Source organism: Limulus polyphemus, unplaced genomic scaffold (genome assembly GCF_000517525.1).
Source record: "Limulus polyphemus unplaced genomic scaffold, Limulus_polyphemus-2.1.2 Scaffold1451, whole genome shotgun sequence".
NCBI classification, from domain to species: Eukaryota; Metazoa; Arthropoda; class Merostomata; order Xiphosura; family Limulidae; genus Limulus; species Limulus polyphemus.
In genome coordinates, this window is record NW_013667061.1 from 173,025 (window position 1) to 195,714 (window position 22,690).

The 22,690-nt window shown below is 30.2% G+C and overlaps 2 protein-coding genes across 2 annotated transcripts in view; one reads left to right on the plus strand and one right to left on the minus strand.

Annotated features, from left to right (window-relative positions):
* The window catches only part of LOC106463638 (eukaryotic initiation factor 4A-I-like), a 56,526-nt gene extending 52,703 nt beyond the window's left edge, over positions 1-3,823 (plus strand). Inside the window, exons 9-10 of the mRNA XM_013923686.2 lie at positions 793-962; positions 2,529-3,823. Of these exons, the coding sequence (XP_013779140.1) occupies positions 793-962; positions 2,529-2,673 (315 nt within the window). The 3' untranslated portion in view covers positions 2,674-3,823. The remainder of the gene's footprint in view (positions 1-792; positions 963-2,528) is intronic.
* A 6,542-nt stretch (positions 3,824-10,365) lies between these two features.
* Positions 10,366-21,926, minus strand: LOC106463641 (activating signal cointegrator 1 complex subunit 1-like). The gene is made up of 8 exons (XM_013923692.2): positions 21,725-21,926; positions 17,356-17,464; positions 16,992-17,089; positions 15,998-16,176; positions 14,636-14,772; positions 12,780-12,899; positions 11,774-11,969; positions 10,366-10,590 (listed from the first exon to the last, which is right to left on the minus strand). The coding sequence occupies exons 1-8, from the start codon at positions 21,840-21,842 to the stop codon at positions 10,471-10,473; spliced, it is 1,077 nt and encodes a 358-aa protein (XP_013779146.1). The 5' UTR covers positions 21,843-21,926; the 3' UTR covers positions 10,366-10,470.
* Between the last annotated feature and the right edge of the window lie 764 nt (positions 21,927-22,690).

The following is a 22,690-nucleotide window of genomic DNA, read 5'->3' on the forward strand; positions in this document are numbered from 1 at the left end:
AAAAGTTTTGACCTTATTTGTAGTAATAGGTAGGATTATAAGATATTTTGAAACATTTTTTTTCTTATCACATTTGTGACTTTTCAGTAAATGCAACACTCTGTAGCCAAAAGTCTAACAATAGAACTTGCATCAAAACAACCTATATAATATTAAACACTGGATTAAATATCTCCATGTAATCAGATATTAATATGTAGATGATTATTGTATATTTGGTTAAAAGTAGTGCTTTGTAATCACAGCTCTAGTTAGTGAAACTTCCATCAAAAGCACCTCTCTGTAGTTGCATTTCCAGCTTTTAGTTGATAAATGTGACAATAACAGTGCAGGTTGTCAACTGGAAGAAAAGTAATACTTCTGTGTGGGTGAGACAAGACAAGGACCTCTTTCTTAATGTCTGGTTGTATTGTGTCAGTCACAGATGTAACATGCATATAAATATTTTGTTGGATTTCTATAAGAATTTGGTTTATACACCCTGTGTGATGCTTTTTAGTCACAATATTTTATTTTATCACAACAGATCCTATCAGATAGTCTCTTTTATGAGGTATTACAATTTACTGTCATTTTCTTGAATAGTTAGAAAATGACAAGGTTTGTGAATGTAATATAATATAAAACGTTCACATGTTTTCTTCTGTTTAAAATTTTCAGTAACAAACACCAATTGTTGATGAAGTTGGATATTTTCATTAGATACAGTTTTATTCACGTTATTGAAAGCTTTGGTATAAATTTTGTTAGCTGCAAAGAAAATAAAAAAAAAGCTTGATTATGTTCTTATAGCATGGTGATATGGATCAAAAAGAGCGAGATGTGATTATGAGAGAGTTTCGATCTGGATCAAGTAGGGTGCTTATTACAACAGATTTGTTAGCTAGGGGGATTGATGTTCAACAGGTGTCACTAGTAATAAACTATGATCTTCCTACCAATCGAGAAAATTATATTCACAGGTATGCATTATTCATAGATATATATGTTAGATTAATTACTACATGTATGATACGTATCTTATTGCTTTCATTTAAATGTGCACCTAACACCTTCCCTTGGTGGCTTAGTCGTAAGTCTGTGGGCTAATTTTTTTTGAAATCGGGTTTTGATACCCATGGTGTACAGTTCACAGATAGCCTATCATGTAGCCTTGAGCTTAACAACAGAATTCATATGTGTGTTATAAGAATGGGGATAAAAAAAATTATAAATGTAATTTTCCTTTATTTGTAACTTTTTGTCTAAGTAAAAGTTTCAAAAATCTAGCTATTAGAAATAAGTTGATCGACCAGAATATTTTAATTTCTTATTCCATGAAAACATTAGCTTTCTGTTGAAAATTAGTTTTTAATTTAAAAACTGTTACAGGTTTATGTGATGTAGTTCTTTGTTTTATTGTGCAAATTATTTAACTGAAACTATTATTGCATGGTTAGATGAGTTTTGTAGAAAAATGGAATATAAATTGCTAAGATTTTGTAGTTAAAAACCCTGAAATCTTTTCATACTGGAGCATTAATGTACATGAAAAACTAAAGTTATTGTATTAAGTTTCTTATAACTTCATACAAGCTTTCTAAATATATATATGTATGTGTGTAAAAATCAGTTTTGTACTTGATTTATCAGTTTTAAGTTTATGAACATTTGTTTTAAAAAATTTTTATTAAATGAAAATAAAGATACTTTATTTTGTCTTAAATTTCAGTTTTTTAAATTATTACCCCAAAAAGATGTAATATAGCTTTTTTTCTTCCTCCAATGAACTTATTTGTTGTCTGTTTTATTATATTAACACCATATGAAAATTGGAGAGCTTTGTGTATGATCATTGACCTACACAGTGCAAAAAATGTAAAAAAACAAACAAAAGTAAGTAAAATTAACAAAAACTACCATTGTGTATAAAAATAGTTAGAAGGTGAAAAAAACGTGTTACATGCTATTCAGTCCTACAGATATAATGAAATGAAAGTTTACACATTTGTAAGATTAACTAGATACCCTTTGTTTAATGTTTTGATATATTTATAGATGTGTAAATTTGCACTCTGCATGCCCTTACATAACCTAATAGCAAAGTAGGTTAAAGCACCGATTTTGGTCGTAGTTGTGATCCTAAATTTTGTAATTAGAATCTCTGTTTTTCAAAACTTCCATCAAAAGCACCTCTCTGTAGTCACATTTCCAGCTTTTAGTTGGTAAATGTGACAATAACAGTGCAGGTTGTCAAATGGAAGAAAAACAACACTTCAGTGTGGGTGAGACAAGACAAGGACCTCTTTCTTAATGTCTGGTTGTTTGGTCTCAATCACTGATGTGACATTATTTCCAAACTTGGTCCATTTGTAGTTACTCTAACTGGATGATCAGAACTTGTGTTTTATTTAAATTAAAAGTCTACAAGCAGAGAATTCTAGTAATTGTAACTGTAGTTGCAATAAAAGTGCTTATATTGATGATAATTTTATTTTCATTATTTTGATTTATTACATGTTTCTGTTTTTATTCTTTCACAATAACAGAATTGGACGTGGTGGCAGGTTTGGTAGGAAAGGGGTTTCCATAAACTTTGTTACAGAAGAAGATAAACGCACCTTGCGTGATATTGAACAGTTCTACAATACTCAAGTAGAAGAAATGCCTATGAATGTTGCAGATTTGATTTAAGTTGGTTCAGCTCTAACCAGATTGGTTAAATCACAGCAGTGTGGATTATTGGCCTTAAAGTTCAGCCAAACCACCAAGTGTAGATAATATGGTTGCTTTCTGAATTCTTGCTAATATTGTCAATATTAATAACATCTCTCAGATCTTTAAGGGGCAGTTTCATTCATATCAAACACATCCAATACTCTTATATCTTCTCTGTAATAGTAATCTGACTTTGCTAATTAGGTAACCGAAGAACTTCTCATTTTAAGCAACACAGTTGTTGCTTGAGAACATAGCAGCTCAATTGTTATTAGATTCATTTCTATTTATTTTTGTGAATACATCAAACAGAATTCGTCCAAAGTTTTAGATTTAAGTTGTGAATGAATGTAACTACCCCTACTGGTGATATTTTCATCAGCTTGTAAAACTGTAATAGAGATTTAATAAATTTGGACAAAATCAACAGAAGTGATCTGTCTTATGCTTCATCTTCTATTGAAAATTCAGTTTGTTTTCTCTACCTAGACATTATAGTGTATTTTTCTGAATTGCATACCTTTGTCCAGGTTGTTCAACATTTAAATAATTCACTGGTATTCGTATTAGAAAATGTAGAACAATTATACTATAAGCTTTGGTAATGTCAGTGTTATATTTGATGATTGAAAAGTATGGCATTCCTTAAATATATACTATTTTTAAGGTGTAGCAGCAGATTTGCAGTTGTGGTGGCCTTAAAGCTCAAAACGTTTCATTATTCCATTGATAGTTACTTGGAGAATTGATTTAAAGAACATTATTGTTCATCAAGTGATAGTACAAGCTAAAATAAGACAGATCTGACAGTTGCCAATTTTATATTAAAATTAAATTTGCAGTAAAATAATTTTAATCACTTTTTATATTCCAATTACTGATAGAATATAATTCCACACAAATACATAGTGTTCTCCAGATATTCTCGTGAGATGGGTTTTATCTTTGAGTTCACTGAAAAATGCATGTAATCAATAATAAATTTTATGTCACTAACTTTGTTTGAAACAATTCCTGCTAATGATTACAATAGTATTAAAAGTCAGCAGGTTTACTTCTGCCAAATGTTATAAGAAACTGTTTCATCATCAGCAGTAGTCAGGACCTAATCCCGTCACTAAATAATCTAAGAACTAAAAACAATTTACATTTTTGTTTTTAAATAAAAATTTAGTCTTTGTTATTGTACAATTTATAAAAGGAAAGGAACAAACCTGTATAAATATTTAAATACAACTTACTCAGGGAAGGTTTTCCACTTTTAGGGTGAAGATTAAAGGACATTGTATAAATTGAAATTTTATTTACACTTAAAGATTAAGGTAGAACAATCCACGGTGAATTCTAGTATATTTCTTTGTAATACAATAATGTAAATGGTACAGTATGTACAAATGTTGAGTACTTTTGTATGGCATCAATCCTTGGCTCAAGTTGGAACTTTAAATTGAAATCTAGTATATAGTGTGCTGCATAACTCATGACATATATTGAAACTAATTCAGAACTGTGTAGAATCGTTGTGTTATATATTTAATTTTAATGAGCCTATAATAAATATTCCTAGAAACAAAAATGGAGTAAGCAGTTAAGGGTAAGATTTCTTTGAATCCTATTCAATAAAGCTGATGTAATTATAGAGAAAAGTTTGAAATTAATTTATGTATTCACTGTATAACACATTGTAAGGAATAAGTATAAAGTATTGATGTTTAGATTTTATGAAGTTCTAGTTGGTAAAAACAAAACTTTTTTCAGCTCTTCCAGAGAATATATTTAAATAGATCCTGTGGTCCCAGGCTAGGTTTGTATGATCTTAAACATCAGTTTTTTTCTAGTCTTAGTCTGAATAAATCCTTTTAGCTAGGTATAAGATTTCTCAAAATGTCAAAAATACATATGGCTGTTTGAATCAAAAGTTTTGTTTCTGAGTGTGTGTTTTGTAGTGTAATTACATCCTTAAGAAGAAAAATAGCACATTATTTGAAGTCTATTTCCACCAATTTGTATTATAGGTTTTCTAACTGTACTATACAGAACTTCTAAAATTCGTTTGGATAAGTATTTAATTTTTTTTCTTGCTTTGGTTAAGAATAGATCTTTGCAGACTGAAATTCAACGATAGGGAGAAAAACAACAACAAAAAAAACAAATATCAGTTGAACTAAACTTCTAATTCATTATCTGTGTGAGTGAAATATCCTTCTCTAAATGCATAGTTGATTTTGCATTTTATTTATATTAAGAAATGGGATACTGAAATTACTGTTTTGTTTACTAGTAAATTGTATAATGTATCCACAATCACAGAGTTAATATACGATTAAGAAAATAGCAGTACATCATGAGTAGATAATAATTGTAATTTTAAAATTCTAATATCCTTTACCGTAGAAAATTAATAAATGTTTGACTCCATAATTACAAATGTATATTATTCAAGCTTCACCATTATGTATAGTGATGTCATTATAATGCAAATTGTTTATGAAAAAACTTAGAAAGATATTGGAGTTAAATTTTTAGTATAATTGTTGATTAGTTGATTATGTGTTTAAAGTTTAACGGATGTCATTGGTAGAGTAAATGAGTGATATAAACATTGATAAAGTTAGCATAAATTTATGAAAGAAATGTCGTTTAAATAAGCATGTGCATATTTAAGTTAAATGATTTGGTTCTTGTTCTTAACCTAGAACAACTTTTCATTTATCCTTATACCATGGAGGTTTCGTGTCTGTGTTGCTAAAGTATGGGAGACACAATTCACTTTAGTTTTCAACAAACTTCGTTTTGTAAGTGCAGAAGTTTCTTTCACTGTCTTAATTGTTCAGGAATCTGTCTTGCTTGCAACTGTAATGCCCAAATCATCAGACTCTGGAGCAGTCTTTGACAATGTTTGGATTGATGAATACTTTACTCAAAGACATCTTTTCAATTGGTTTCATAATTTGCATGGCTGTACCTTCTCTGTTAAGATTGGAACAGGATTTGTTCAGGCATTCAAAACCTTGGAAAAATATGCTCTAAATATTTCACTGTTGGAGATCCTTGAAAAAGCTTAATTGAATTTGGTTATCAGAATTGAACTTATATTTTGTGTCAGCCATTGTGAATCATAAACCCTGTTGAAAGCATTTATATCTCAGTGGTAAAATTTAGCTTCACTTTGTTTAATATTTTACAAAGTGATTTGATAATTGTTTCAGAAATAAAGTGCAACTTCAGTAGATGTGCTTTCTTTTGCAACAACGCAATAATTTTGTCTCGAATCTTGAGAACCACATTACTGATGGTATGCATAGTATCCTATTGCTCTTGATTTTCTTAATTGTGGGTGGATGATTGTTTTTATTTTGTTGTTTTAAGTGTAAAGTAATGACTTTTAATCATAACATTGTTGTGTAGTATGTTTGTAGCTTGAAAATTTTATTTTAATTACAAATGAGTATGTTACTTGTGAAATACTGGTAAGAGACTGTTAAAGTAATTGAGGAAATACTTTGCAAATAAACAGATGTGTGGTCAAACACCAATGAGAAACAAGATTTTGATGGATATGGTGCACAAAGCATGCCTTAAGGGAATAATCTGTGAAGCCACCATCCCCAAAGCAGAAAGGATAACGTTGGCAGTAGGTGAAGAAGATAAAAGTTGGTGCACACCAAGACCTGAAGCACTATAGGAGATGGCTAAAAAATCCCCTGAAGGATCAAATACTTAATTGATACCAACTGAGATTTGGTGTTGTGAATAATCTACACAAGAGACATAGCAAACTGAATAGTCAAGTGACTGTGCAAAACTGAGTGGATGACAGAGTAAGAAGCCAATCATCCATATAAGGTGGAAATTGATGTTGAGTGAATGGAGATGACTGGTTAAGGCCATAATTACTCAGCAGAATACATACGGAGCAAAAGCCAGGCCAATCAATAGAGCATTGAATTCATAAAATACCTTTCAATGGCAAAAACTAGAAAATGATGAGATGATGACTGTATCAGCAAATAAAGATAAATATTTTGGATATCCATCTTTGTTATTCAATGTCTGCATCATTGAAACTTCCATATTTGCCATTTTGAAATGGTAAATATCCAAGGAAATGATTGAGACGATACAGATCTCCAATCTCAGGTTCTTTGGAACTACTAAAAAATGGAAGTATAAAACTGGAGATGTGTGATGAACAAATTCTACAGCTGATTTTTATATGTGACAACTTCCTGATCTAAAATTTGTTGGCAGAAGGAAATAGTAAAGTTATACAATGAGATAAAAAAGATTAAAGTAAAGGGATAGACCATACTGAAGAATGTGGCCAAACATCAATCTATGCCCCCCCCCCCAAAAAAAAAGAAAGAAAGCAGTTGAGCAGAACGAAGAGTGATTGAGTGGTACAAGAAGGAACCCCCATGCCTGTTTCTATGATTGGTAAGCCAATTGGGGTGAAATAAATGATTAGAAGCAGAATAAGAAGGTGAGGGGGTGATGATTGCCTGCCAGATGTCTCAAAGGAGGACAACCGGAGAACTAGGCAAGCTGGAAGCCCTTTTAATGTTTGCTGAAATATTGGGAGAAGATAAATGTAGTTTGAAACATAAGCATGACTAGTAAGTGTCGAAGGAACATTGTACATAGGTCAAAGTGTGCATGTTACAACCTTTTTGACAATTACATTCAAAATTTAAACTGCTTTGTGATATCAATGTGTCAATAAACTTGACATAAAATGTAGTTTATAACTGAAGTTTTAATATTATGCAAGTTCTAAATTCAAACAAAATATAAACAATAGAAAAATATAATTTACTGTATTTCCTATGAAGTTAACTCATTCTCATGATTTGTATTAGTTTTATAGTTTGTTATTGCCGAGATCATCTTGACATGTTGTTGCACATATAACTTAGTTAGAAAGTCAGCTACATTATAATAGGTTCAGGACATTCTGTTGAATGTTATTTTGTTCTAAAATAAAGTATTAACAACACCCCCTACAAAAAAAAATGGGGTTAACTTTTATCAAGACCCACAAATAAGTATAAATTTCTTGTTAGAAACTTGTTAGTTTAGATATAAAAAAAAAAAAGCCAAATAACATGAATATGTCTTTCAAGCACAGCATGTTGTAACTTGACCAAGCATGCTGTGTTTACACAAGGCATTTCTGTTGTGATGATTGACTTTGGTGCTACTCTAAGTGGCAATAAAACATCTAAATTATTGGGAGATTTGAATTGTAACAATTTTTGGCTGTAAGAATAGTGTTATAGTTTGTAACAAGATGCAGTCATTCTGGAAAGTAAAAAGGATAATTTAGATGTTTATTTTATTTTTTGACTGGCCTTGTAGCCAGTGAAATGCACAGAGCCTGTATACAGTGTAAGGGTAGAGAATATGATGGGTAAAATAATGTTTTACTGAAAAACTTGATATTCATTTAGAAGGTTCTAGAGGTTATATTAATGACATTTGAAACTAAAATTTTTAACCGTAAGATGAAAATCAGTCTAATCCAGACTCCATAAATTCACAAATCTTTAGTAAAAACAGTTAATTAAAAAATAAATCTGATATTCTTTGTATACAAGACTTATAATGCTTATTTTCATGACACTTAGAAGCTTGTAGTAAACCTAATGTACTGAAAGTTGTGTAGTTTCATGGTTAAAAAAGTTGGTCAAAATGACTGATCCTGTATGTGGAGCATTAAAGGAATAAGATGGGTAAAAGTAGCTTAAAAAATGATGTAATGCATCTATGTTAATAGCTTTCTCTGTTAGCTGTGGTTCAGCTTCAGGTGGAATTTTATTTTTAATTAATTTTAAAACAAGTTGTGATATCCAAAAAGAAAAGTTTTACATAAAGGGGAATACTTGGTCTCCCATTTTATTGCAAATTAAACAAGTAACAACATTAATATAAAAAGGAGTTTTAGGTATTTAATAAAGCAAACAGTATTTTTCTGGAAAGTTGGCAAACTTCTGACCCTTCCAAAAATGTGGCTAGTTTACTACCCCAAATAACATTTATTCATGTAACTACAGTTATACACCCGTTTCTATTTGTAACAGTCTAAAATCAAATAATCGAAACGTCAAGTTTCTCCAAGATTTTTTACTGAAACTTTAAATTAACACGAAACTTGAAAATAATTATTGAATATCAAAACTTGAATTACATGAAAGTCCATATACATTCACTATGATCGATCATGATTTTTCTAAGTGTATCCCATAAAAGCAATTTATACAAGATAAACCTGAAAGTTGGTGTGTCTAGGACCAACATGTGCAAATAAAGTAAATCAACTACCCCAAAACACTTGGGGCATTAAAAACACACACACACACACACAAATAGTATAAAAACAATTAGCTAAGGTTTTTGTTGATCTTTCTTACATCCACTGAAACAAAACTATCTGATGGCCTGAAAATGTGGATTATTTTAAAATTGTAAAGATAAATTTATTTGAAAATTAACTTTGTGTTTGGAAATTTTCAGAAAAAATATTGGTAGCAAAATTCAAGTAAGTCTTTAAAAGAATGATACAAGTAGTGGAAAACGTTTTTTTTTATATCTTCCCTGCAGTAAATTTTGAAAAATGAAAATGGGTAAAAGATGTGGTGTTAGCTGTTCATATTCTGGTTGAAAGAGCTTAAAACATTTTGTGTGTGTGCAAATTCACAGACTTCTTGAATCATTTTTTTGGTCACATGATTGATTTATTTTGGAAAACTAATTAACATTCCAGATGATTTTTTTTTGAAGCAAGCTAAAATTACCTGGTCCAATTCAAAGCATAAAATAATTAAAGTGTTCTTGTAACAAGCCATTGTGATGATATCATCAATAGTGTTTGGGCACCTGGTAAAGGCCCAAAACAAATTTTTTAGGATGAAGTTATGACAGTCTACAACATTTAATAAATGTTGGATATTATATTTAAACTTTTTTTGATCTTCATTTCTGGAATTCACCCATGCACCATGTACACGTATGAAGTCTTGAAAACCCCATATGAAATAGGGTTAATTAGATAATTTGCATACAAAAAACATTCCTAGATATGATACAGAGATTAGAATTCTAGTTCTAATGATATTAAGAAAAGCCTTGGTGATTAATTAGCCTTTAAAATAATATCACTTTTCACAACTGATTTGGAACAGCCCATCTTATGGTTTGTGAAAGGGAGTAATAGTCGGTGAACCACTACAGTATTACTGTAATGTATTGTGTGAAAACTACTTAATCTATAAAATAAATTATTTTGTCAAGAATATCGAGCTCATAAACATTCTAAGAATTGCAACTGTAATTTAAAAGTGCATTAATTTATAAATTTTATTGTTAAATTTCTCAACAGATGCATTTGAAAATACTAATAAATAGGTGTTGTTTAATTAGTGTACTGTTCATAAATGACTTAGTATATTTTCTGATTTATCATAAATATAATTATTGATTAACGATGTTTTTTCATAAAATTAAAAATAACATGAATTCTGAAGAATGTTTTTAACATCAAGTAGACCTCAAAAAGTCATTTAAAAACAGTAGAAATGAAAGTCTTGCTCCATGAGATACAGTTAAAGGAGAATCTCAAATATTTTCATGCTTACTCTTGAATGAATCAATTCTGGCTTAGACCTTTCATCAGGAATTAATAACTATTCACAAACAGATTTTATTCAAATCTTGTGTATATATTCATAACTTGTTAGAACACTTTATTCTACATTGCAATAGTATAGAAAAAAATTACTTTGGAAGCTCCAACTTTGCAGAACAAGCATAATAACCATCCTTATCTGTAGCATGAAGTTGAGAGAGATGTACTTCTGATATTGTAGTGTGACCAAAATGGTAATTTTTGAAGGTCTAGAAAATAGAATTAGCATTACATAGATCAGTGTTTTGTTCAGCTTTAATATTTTAAGCTCAAAATAAAGTATAGCTAATGAAATGTGCTTGAAGTTATAATAACAAGAAAGAAAAAAAAAAGTAGAAACACCTGACCATAGTAACCTTCATGTTCTCCATGGGGGACTGTATGTAGTTCATATGACTAACCTATAATATATGTTTCAGTGAATCTCTCAGACATATGTTATCCTGCTATAAATCAGTTTCACTCAAGATGGGAAAATAAGCACTCCACCTACATCACAGATTTCTAAACATGCCTAAAAGTTGGTATATGATGAGTTGGTTTCAGACATATAAATAAACTGAGGAAAACAAACTCCTGGGTGAGACCTTAATAGTAAACAACCTGATACACCCTAACTGCAAAAAGATTATTGGGGATAACAGCCAGACAACAATACATAAACCATTTATTACACCCACCAGTGCACGTCTCCTCATTCAGTGTTGTAATAATGAGTGGACATAGGAATAGTGAACTACACCATGGTGAGATACATCATTAGTTAATTTTTTCTTGAAGTTCACATGTGGAAACTGCCTAAAGACACATGCATACCACCCTGATTTTGAGAAACATTTTGTTTGCATGGACTTCATCTTATAATTTCTCTGAAGGATAGAATATAAGTAAATCTTTTTACACCACTGGCATCTTTAAAGAATGTTTTTTGATATAACTATCATGGTATACCAAATCCTAAGTCTCCACTTCATCAAACTCTTGTTCCATTCTTGAAAGTACTCTTTGTGGCTGATTTCCACTATCAACGCTTCAAGGATTTTCCTGACAGATTGTAACGTCAAAAAGATGAAGTTTTAGCTGCTCATGGTGGATTTAAGCATTATTATATCCTGTTTGGTATGTATTTCTAGTTTTGTAACACAAGGAATAAGTTCTATTATAAAGAATGGTTTTTTGGTTTGGATAAAACTGTTTAAACATCATCCAAGTGGGATACAGCAGTACTCTTTAACATATCATGGACAATTTAGGTAATTTAACAATTCTGGTTTGTACCTAAAACATTATAAAGCATAATAATCTCTCTAAATATGTGTATTTAAGAATTCAAAAATATTACTATCCACATTTAAGTTGTTTTCTTTAAACAATAGAGGACACATACTATACCTGTAAAATATATGAAGCATCAAACGTTTCTCTCGGTTTCCTTCTTCTCTGAGGTGAGTTTTGACTTTCTCCCGAGATGTCAGTACGGAACTTGGTGTTCATTAATGTAAGGTGCAATTTGACGCTATCAAACTGTTTGTTCATGAGACCCGATGATGTATATTTATCTACCAGAGAGTTGGCTAGCCGCTGTAACCTTTACAAAATATTAACAATGTTATAGAAATCCACTAACAACAAAAGTATAATACATATTTTAATTAGGGCCAGATTAAGAATTTTTGGGGCTCAGGTTATGGAGGTTCTTATCTACCACCCATATTATACATACCCATATTTCCTATTGTTAAGTTAAATATTTATCCTCTTTATGGCAGTAAGGTATTACCACCAGTCTACAATAATGCTATTAAATTATGAGGGGAAAGGACCTGCATAAGATTCTTACAGAACAAAATATGCATTTATTATTATTATTACAATAAATTTCTTGGGGGAGGGAGGATCCCAGAGCATTAATCCACTGCTGATTTTATGTTAAGTTAACAAAGTCACCTATACTCATACTACTTTCAGTAAGTTTATTATTGAGCTACTTTTCAAATATATGTACATATAGTAGTAATGCAAGTACTTATTTTGTCTGGTAAGTAGATATACAATATTAGTTGATAACTATCTAAAGACAACTATTTATGATAAACCACTTGCAACAAAGATAAAAAATTTCAAACACTGATAATTTAACAAAACACATGTTGGCAGTAATTAATAATATATGTATTTTCACAATTACTGTTCATTATAAAACCATAATTATGCATTTCATGACAATATTCAGTACACTGAAAAATATATTATATATACATATGTTCAAAAATGTTACCTTGTACAATTCATATATATATAAGTCAGAACTACTAGTAGAAAATTGTGATTAGTGTTTAATATTCTAAATATAAAGTCAAGCTTTTCTCTTGTTTGAGTACAGAATACTTGTAATCACCTATTTGAGTGATTGGTGGTCTGGATCTGGGCATACAGTACATCCACTTCTGCTGGGTCATCATTCATGTATTCTATACCTTCAACTGTAACATCTAGTGGCTGTCCTTCCAAACAAGGCCTAAAACATGGATATGAAGGTCCTTGACTCTGTATAAATTTAACTGAATTGTATTCATAACTTCACAATGCTTTGATTAATCAGTTTGTTTGGGGAGTAAAGAATAGGAATTTTATTTTGTTTGGTAGGAAAGTCCTCAGAGGTGCATTCATGCCTGGAGAATAAGTGCTTGGAAGAGCACTAAGTAACTTTTAGAACAAGGTAAGGGAAACTATGAAAGAACTACTCTAGATTTTAGAAAAAATGAAGTCAATAGAATGAGACAGTTACTCTGATAAAAAAAATACAAATATAACAAGTTTAGTTTCTCTTATACTAGAAGTTAGAATTGGAGGCTTTGGTTGCTGTTCACATGTTAGATTCTATAGGTATTTCAGAGACTTGGTTGAGTTAAAATTGAAGATGTTTCTCCAAAAGGTCTTCCAAAGAACCAGAGAGGATAAGGTCAAATTGTTTATAAAAAGTGAATTGAAAGCTTCTATTAAAATATATATTTCAGAAGTTAGTAGTGTACTAATTTAGTAATTATAATGAAAAATAACATACTTGGAAGTAGAATTGAGTTCAGGCTAGTATATTCATCATGTCTCTTAGCCTAGAACTAATAATCAAAAAAATCATTTATACACCTGTAGTAATAAATTGTTTTGACCTTTATCTCCTACAGTCAGGATACAAGAATGGAATTCTGTCATTGTTAGATGCAAAGTTTGGTCCAGTCTTCATATTTATGTCCATAGTTACTAAAAGCACTTGTGATACAACTTTCAACCAGAAGTTTGTATTTTAAGATTAAACAAAAAAGTTACATTCTTAATGAAATATATAGCATTCGTTCCCAGTCACTAATATCCACAAATAAGTCTACAACTGTAAAATATACTGCTCCCTGTCTTATAAAGCTAACACTAGGTAATCTTATCCATGACCACTTATACTTAAAAAGTACTTCAATAGCTATATTTTGTTTATTACATACAAAACATACATAGTCAGTAATATTTTAATATATATTCATAGTACTTGAACTTGCTGTTAATAGACATCTGGAAATTTTTATGATTCACCAGTTTTGGTACTTTTTTATTATACACCGTGGTAAAAACTACTACTCTTATTAAATAGCAATGGCATTAAGCCTTATGTTGTGCATCATGCAGATATACAAAGTTTTAAGTTAAAAATAACTGAAGCAAAATTAATTCTCAGTGAATTTCCCGGTTTCTGGGCCTAGCAAATCAACTTATTCTATGGAATACAAGATTAATGACTTGTCATATGACACAATAAATAGAAAAATAATTTCACACACAGATTACTTACTATTGCATTTTTTTGCTGTAATTTATCTAATCATAGGCTGTAAAGCCAAGTCGAATTCTTTTTATTAAAGATGTTTACCTCCAATACATGCTGCCGCAGGATTACAATATAAAACACACATTTATATTGTGGCACAAATGGTTTCAAGTTCAATCAACACAGAGATCTATTTCAAGGACAAGCCATTAACTAATCTTTCACTTACAAAACACTTCTAGTTTTGCTTAAGTTCATTAGAATAATAAATACAGTGGTTGATTATACAATGTGCACTTACATAACTTATTGTGTAGAAACAATATAAATAAATCTTTTCAAATAAATTGGGGAAACTTATCACTAACTCTTAAATGTCAAATTTCAATTAGAGAAATACAAATAATATTAAATATTACAAACAGGAAAGAACTTACTCTACAACTTCTTTTTCACACTGCTTCAAAATTTCACCAGCAAGTTTTCTCTCTTGTTTATCAAGCAATACTAATGTTCCAATAGTTAAATGCAACTTTTGGGGATTTTGAAAAATACTTGCATCAATTCCTCTCATCTGTAAAAGAAAAAAAATATATACAGTCATTCAAAATCTTTCAACAGGTTTATTGTTTTTTTTCTTCTCTGGAATAAGGCATATATTCATTACAAGCCTAACTAACTGCATGTGTATTGATAACATTTTGAAATTTACAATGTTTGACAAAATATACATATATGAACATGCATAATCCACTAACTCCAAAGTACACTAATATGGATGGCATCGGCTCCAGATATTCATTGGTTTTTGAGGAAACAGTTCTCACTGCTGTTTTTCTTCAGAGAAAACGCAGATAATAATACTAAACAAATTATCAGGACAGTAATATGTTACTAAAACAAGGAAAGTTTTAAGAAATAATTAAGTAGATTATACTAGTCTTGACCTGAAGCTTTTTAACACAACTATCTTTAACCTTTTTGTTTTAATTTTGTAAAATGAAGCACTGTCAAACCAAATTTTACGATGTTAAATACCGTTCTCAATCATTTTCTAAAGTTGGATGATATCAGTGGAATTTGCTATTCATTTAATTGTCAGACTCATTCATTGATTACATTCAACTAATCAGTTATCCTCACACGTAACTCAGAGAGAGATGGAATAATTGAAAACAGTAATAATCAGAAAGACAAATGTTTCAGCTGAACAACCTTGAAATAATCAAACATAATAAATCATAATGGTAAAATATAAATCACTTAGTCACTGGGTAGTTTGAGTAATCACATAAAGATCAATTACCCAGCTCTAAAATATTTGTAGCACAAACAAATTAAAAAGAAAAAAGATGTAACTATTACAGTTTGTGAATCCATAAATATTACATTGGCAACATTTAATACTTCTTAAGTAAATCAAAAGAATGATTAAGTCTTTTCAGATTATTACATTAGCAGAAAACTGATGACAAAATAGCTGATTTCCTTATATTACATACATACTAATATGAAAATTAACACTTGTTTAATATTAGTAAATATCTTCTCAGGGTTTACAAAATTAAAGGCTTTATGTTTTTCTTTATAAATTCATACAAGTATTTCAAAAATAATTTCTCAGTACGTCAAGAGAGAACATTGCTTACATATTATTTGTATAGATATTAAAAATCTACAAACTTCACCCTGCAATGTTTCATATAAAACTAGGTTCAAACCTTATTCTGAATAAAAGCACCTTCACTTTCCAACATGATTACCACATGGAGTAATCGAGCAGAGAGAATTTAACATACCCCATCACACTGTCTTAAAACATCGTCTCGGAAATCTAGAAAACCATTCTGAATGGGGCCTTGGTTGAGTGGTAATGAGAGAAAATGTGTAAAAGGAGTTTTCTTTCTTGCAGAGTCCACTAAAAGTTCCATCCTTGTCCTAGCTGAAATAACTCCACATTTCTGAGGCCCATAGATAACTATGAAGGAAAATAAAAAAAAGAACAGTCTTTATGATATCTTTAAAAAATAACAGTCACAAAATACTCATCTTGATATATTAACTACCATCAGTATGTTCTCAAGTGTTAAATATAATTCTACGATCACAAATGAAAGTAGGGGAGAATGTTATAATATGTCAACCCTACTATTTCAGTCATATCCAATGCCAATGAGGTCTTTCGACTAATACCAGGGCTCACCAGGCCAGCTTGAATATCAAAGGCACAGTAGTGGTCTAGATGCTACATATATACATCATGAATTTTTAGTAACAACCAGATTTAGCATGTGAATTGTAATTATTATCAATTTTTATTTAAGTTATTTACATATTATATTTTTAGGGTAAAACTTATTAACACAACATTATTCTACTTTCATTTTAACACCAATTATTTATTTATAGCCATTATTATAATATTATTTTTGATTAACTTTACTATCATTCACAAGAACTGGTAAACCAGCTTGTTTTTTGAGCAGATCAAGTAACCACAGCATCAATAGAAGAAAACAACATTAGTAATTCTAAGAACCCATGACTGAAAGTAAAGGAAGATATGTTATAATAAGTTAACCATAGTACATCTTCTACATCCAGTTACTTACACTGAGTGATATACTTCTTATCATTGTCTTATATTTCAGGAATTTGTTTATGAGAAACTCCTGAAATATATTTTATAATTATAAAATGATGTGGCAAACATGTATTGGAAAGAACTGAATAAACATCATTATTTGTAAAGTTTAAGAGAAATGGTTCACTCAATGCAAATTTCATACTTACTAATGTCACCTTCCATGCCTTGTTTAGGAACTATAATTTTGGTTGTGGTTTCATTTTCTAGTCTTTTTTTAGTTAATCCTTTTGTCCCAATAATGACTCTAAAAGACAAATTATATTTAAATTTAGGTATTACAATTAAATATAATACTTTTTTCTATGTTTCAAACATATCTTGTGAGATATGTCAACTTGAAAAGCAGTAAATTAAATAATGTTCCCAAAAGTTGTTTTAAGAGTTTCTAAGATTTGTATATTTTTCCAATACCTATTCTCTTGAAAATAAAAACTAAAATTTGTAAAAAACAACAATAAGGCTTGAAATGAATGATTAATTTTTAAGTTTCTTGTATTTTATAGAACTAACTTGAAGAAAACACTTGGTATGGCTAAGGTAGCTTTAAATTGGCCATCATCCGTTTCCTCTATTGGGACATCGACGTCAAAACTTTCTTCTGTCCACACCACATTTTGGGCTATAAGTAAAAATGTGCTTAACTAAGAGATGTTATTAATATTGTAAAAGCTGTTGCTTCTATCAAAATTTTATATACTATTAGATATTTCATTGAAAAATGAATACCCTAATTCAGTTATTCTTATATAATATGCAATACATTTATCTACAATGTCAAAATAATTCACCTGTGCTTGTTGCACTTCAGTTTTGAAACCAAGAGAAATTCAGTACGTAAAGACCATTATCACCATTTATAGAGCTGGACAATTAACTTGATTAATGTCATAAAAATAATCCAAAATTAATGTTTCTGATTATTATAATTGTCCAATATATAAACAACAGTAATACTGTCATTATGACTTATCATTATTATTTTCAATTAATTGAAGGCTTTTCAACTTAATCAACTAGTGTCAGGACTTACAAAAATAATCCAAAAATCAAAATTAGTGTTTCTGATCACTCCTACTATCCAAGTGTCCAGAAAGAATGATTAATAAGCGAGATGATCAGTAAACTATCAAATTCCACTAACCACCCAACTCTAACCACGTATATTTTCTTAACATTAAAAAAGACAAAAACATGCAAATAACACATTTGGACTTCATTTGACTACATGGAATATTTTCTGTTGAATATCTCAAGTCAAACAAAAAACATTAAATAATACAAATAAATGTCTAAAAAAAACCAAAAAAAATTATACATTTTTGTTTCTATGTTTTTCATGAATGCAATACTTAAATCAAGCCTAGTGTTTCCTTACATAAATTCTCATTATCTGTAATATTACCAACTTATATCACTAGACCTGGAAATAAGAATTTTTTGTAACCTGAATTACACCTTATACACTTGTGTTTAATGACTAGGTCAAAGAGTCCTCAGGTTTAGGTATAGGCAACCAGTCACTACCATGAAGACTTTGGTTCTCTGAACTAAATAATGGGATTAATTGTCACAAGCCCACAGCCGAAGGTGCATCATATCTTGAATACTGGACCTTTGGAGCTGCAGCTTAACAAGCTAATCATTGAGCCCTGTTCAGCCACACACAACCTAGCAGCTGGCTTGTGATATCCTCCTATCTATATAAATATATGTCAAATGTGTATGCATCTGTTCCTTATACACTTCCATATTTCATGATCAATCAGCACCAAACTTGACACAATGATACAAGATAACATGAGGGGGGAGGGGCATCCAATTTCGTATTGATAGAATTCTTGAAAACAGTATGTCTTTCTTTTCAGTATTTGTACCTTTATGTATTTTTATTGGAATTTTAAAGTTTATTATATTAAGAAGAAAAAAAGTGAAGCACAATTTCCTATCCTTTGCTACAAACGAAGTTTTATTTCACTCGTCCAAAGGACGGGTACTCCAGCTAGTAGTATATAACACAAGTAGATAACCACCTCATATTTATCAACTACTATTTTGTAATGTTGATTTGTGATTTTTAATACTCAGTAATTTCAATCACACATTGTACATATCTGTAAGATATATATTCATCTTCTGTTAGTATTTTCCACATACATGTAGGCATGGAGAGGTGCAATCTTCCCCCCCCCCCCAAATATTACCATATATATATATATATTCAAAATATATTTAATAGGTGTAAAAACAACCTCAGACACCATTAAAAATCTGTCCCCCCTCACAGTATGGCTTTGCTACTCATTTCCTTTTTCTTTCAAAAGTAGCACATCCCTTTAAATATTATTTATGGTAATATCCTTGCTTTCTGTGGTTACTGTTGACTGAATGGACATAATTCTTTGTCTAGATTATATCATTCAGTATATGTTTATCAGCATTCAAAATGATAAAAGTCCCATCAGATTCTGGCCAGGCAACCACAGTTATTTGCATTTTGTTTTTCTAATGATGAACAATTTTTTTATCATTGATTAATTAGAATTCAATATTGGTTTTAGTTTCTTGAGTAACTGTCTCTCTTCGATTCTCACATCTTGTTCATTATTGGAACTTCATATAATTGCGGAGTTATTTTTTAGCAGTTTCATCATATTCCTGATCGAGATGTTTATACATATTTGAAAAACTACTGACAGTATCCTTCAGATTCTCTTTTATACACTGTAATAAATGACATGTGTTTAATCTAACATTATCTCCTCCACATCAAGAAAAATCATATGGATAAACAATGCAGAAGCATTGAAGTTTACTTATTCTGTCCTTTATCTTGAAAAAGTTCTCAATTCTCAATACTGATTTTAAGGCTATACACACTGAAATTTGCCGATAGTTTGATTGAGATATATTTTATTTTATTTTGAAACAAATAACTGTCTTTATCCATAAATGGGAGACTGTCATAAAATTACAGTTTGGGCACATTATAGCTCATTTGTTAGGGATGTACACGCCATTTAAAAAACATTTTAAGATGTTGTCAAGAGAGATGAAAACTGTATCTTAACTACACATTTTTTTTACACTTTCCATTTCTTTGGGAAATAATGATAGATTCTAGCAATATGATTATTTTATAAAGCTTATCATACTGCCAGTAACTATCATTATCTGACTTTCCATAACTCTTTTCCTCTAATATTTAGGATTTCATTCACAATCTTATCCTTCAACTGGTCTAACCTATCTCCCATATGGCATTTATTCAAGTTCCTAATAATTTTAAACATTTGAATCAGACCACCTCTCGTTATTCTACACTCCAGAAGAAACAAGTTCAAAGCTTTGAGACTCTCTTCATAACTTAAATGTTTCCAATCAGAAGTCATTTTGGTAGCCTGTCCCTGAACTCTTAGGTTAATCAATATTTTCTGTTTTTTATGATAATGAAACTGCAACTAAACACAATACTGCAAATGAGACCTTACTGCAGTACAAAGTTACAATAACCTCACTACATCTGAACTCAAAATACCAGTAAATAGATCCATGACTCCCTGTTTAATTTTTTTACCTCTTCCAAAGAATTTAGGTTTTTATCATTCACCACATTCATATCCTTTTTACTCTACAACCCCAATATTTCTCCAACACAAAAATAAAGCCCTTCCAAGTTTTCATAACTTAAATACATCACTTTATATTTTCAAATGCTGAAAACTATTTCCCACAGATTAGTCCACTCAGCAAGACTGAATCCTTCTATATAAAAGAAGAATTTTTCAGAAAATCAACCTTATAAATCAGTTTAGTATCATTGGGAAATTTAGAAATCTTAATGCTAATAATAATCCTTATCACTTACATAGATAACAAACAATCAAAGAGAAGCCTATGAGAAACCCTCACCCATTATATTTTCTCAATTATAGTGGTATCCATTCATCACAGCCACTAGTTTATATTTACAAGCCAATGATTAATCCACCATTTAAGTTCTTCAATTCTGTAAGAATTTATATTTCTAACCAATCTTGTGAAAAACACTATCAAAAGCCTTCTGCCTTTTTATGTTTTGGAAACTCGAGATACTGAAATGTCAACAGAAGTACACTTATCCAGAAAAGCGTTTCTAAAGCAATGCTGAGAATTTTAAATCAAATTTCAATCTTTAAGTTTAATGTGCTCCTCCCAAGTTATCTCTGACAATCTATACAATAAATTAAACTTTTACAGCTTTTGAATATTGTCTGTACATTTATGTTCAGAATAAAAATAAATTTGTAACTACTTTATTTAATTTATAGTTCTTCAATTACACAAAGCTGAGAGAAATTGCCAGAGCTTAGAGAGAGTTTTGAGGCCAGAAAAACGAAAAAAATACTTGTCCATTATATCGGCATTATGCCTCACTATTTTCAGGATATTGTATACAAATTACAAGCTTACAGTGTAAAAATAAAAGCGATAAACGAAGTAATAAGAAAGCAGGTCTAAAGCTTGAAGCTGAATTCTGGGGTTGCTATTATTTATTACACACCGATTATCAGAAGAGAATTTATGAACCGTTCAACTACCTGAAGTTAATACTAATAGTAGTATATTCATGCTCCATTGAATTGAATGGCAGTATAAACTAGAACTAACTTTCAACAATGTTCAAATATTATTTTATTACAAGTTAAACTTTTAAAGAAAGGAGGAATATTTTTTAAAAATAGGTACGATGTTTCGATCATCGGTAGCCTCTAGTGGTACGATCATGATCAAGTACACACGTTTTAACGGTAAAGGTTATCGTATTTAATTTTAAATACTCAGTCAAAACGAAATTATTATCATTAATGTTCAACTATATATACCTTCACTTCAGACTTACATTGATGAGAATTTTCTTCACTTCTGTAACACTGTTCTTTCTGGTTACTACCAGTAACAGGATACTTCCTGTAACATCTGCCATCAATCCATACAACAGGCGGTCTTAGCACATCCATATTTCATCTCGTAACATAAACATTAGATCAATAGCTCAGTAAACAGCATCTTTCTTCCTTACTCTATGTCTATGTGATGTAATTATACATTAGCGCCACCACTATGAAATATTACATGTTAAATTAAAAATATGCTTGAAATAGAAGTTAATAAATAAGTACATTAGCACTGTTTGTTATAATATTGGATGCCAATAAAACAATGATCCATAATTGAAAAATTCTTAAACAAAGGATACAATTAAAATGATTCATCACTACAGTATACTTACTATTTCAAAATTTATAAGCGTAAACTTTTCGTTTAGTGTTATGTTTCGTTTATAAGTCCCTGGTGGAAAAGTGGTAAATCTTAGGATTTACAACGCTAAAATTAGGGGCTCGATTCCCCTTGGTGGGCATAGCAGATAGCCTGATGTGTCTTCACTATAACTAAACACACACTCATAACTTCGTACCCCGCTGAAACAGCGGTAAGTCTACGGATTTACAACACTAAAATCAGGGGTTCGATTCCCCTGGGTGGGCCCAGAAAATAGCCAGATGCTTATAATAGTGACATAAAAAGAAAACACAAAGACGAAACATTTACTAAGTTTCTCGTTTGCAAATACAAACAAATAAAACGTATTATTCATGGTGTATGTGAAAATATGCATCATATTTTTATGAAATCTGTAATTAATTGTATGATTCATATAAATTTTTATATTGTTGTGTATCTGCTCGTTTGTTAATTTCCGGTATAAATTTTTTTTCCGTAGTAGCTTCAGTTATACAAGTTCTTTCTTAATTAAAACTAGTTTATTTCTTTCTTCAATGCAACTTTGTAATACTACAGAATTTCG

Excerpts from the sequence above, each read along its gene's own strand:
- LOC106463641 (XM_013923692.2), bottom strand. The coding sequence starts at position 21,842 with ATGGATGTGCTAAGACCGCCTGTTGTATGGATTGATGGCAGATGTTAC. Across the intron at positions 14,773-15,997 it reads TTTTAAGACAGTGTGATGGG|ATGAGAGGAATTGATGCAAG; the intron begins GTATGTTAAATT and ends TTTCTTTTACAG. Across the intron at positions 11,970-12,779 it reads ACCACCAATCACTCAAATAG|GTTACAGCGGCTAGCCAACT; the intron begins GTGATTACAAGT and ends TATTTTGTAAAG.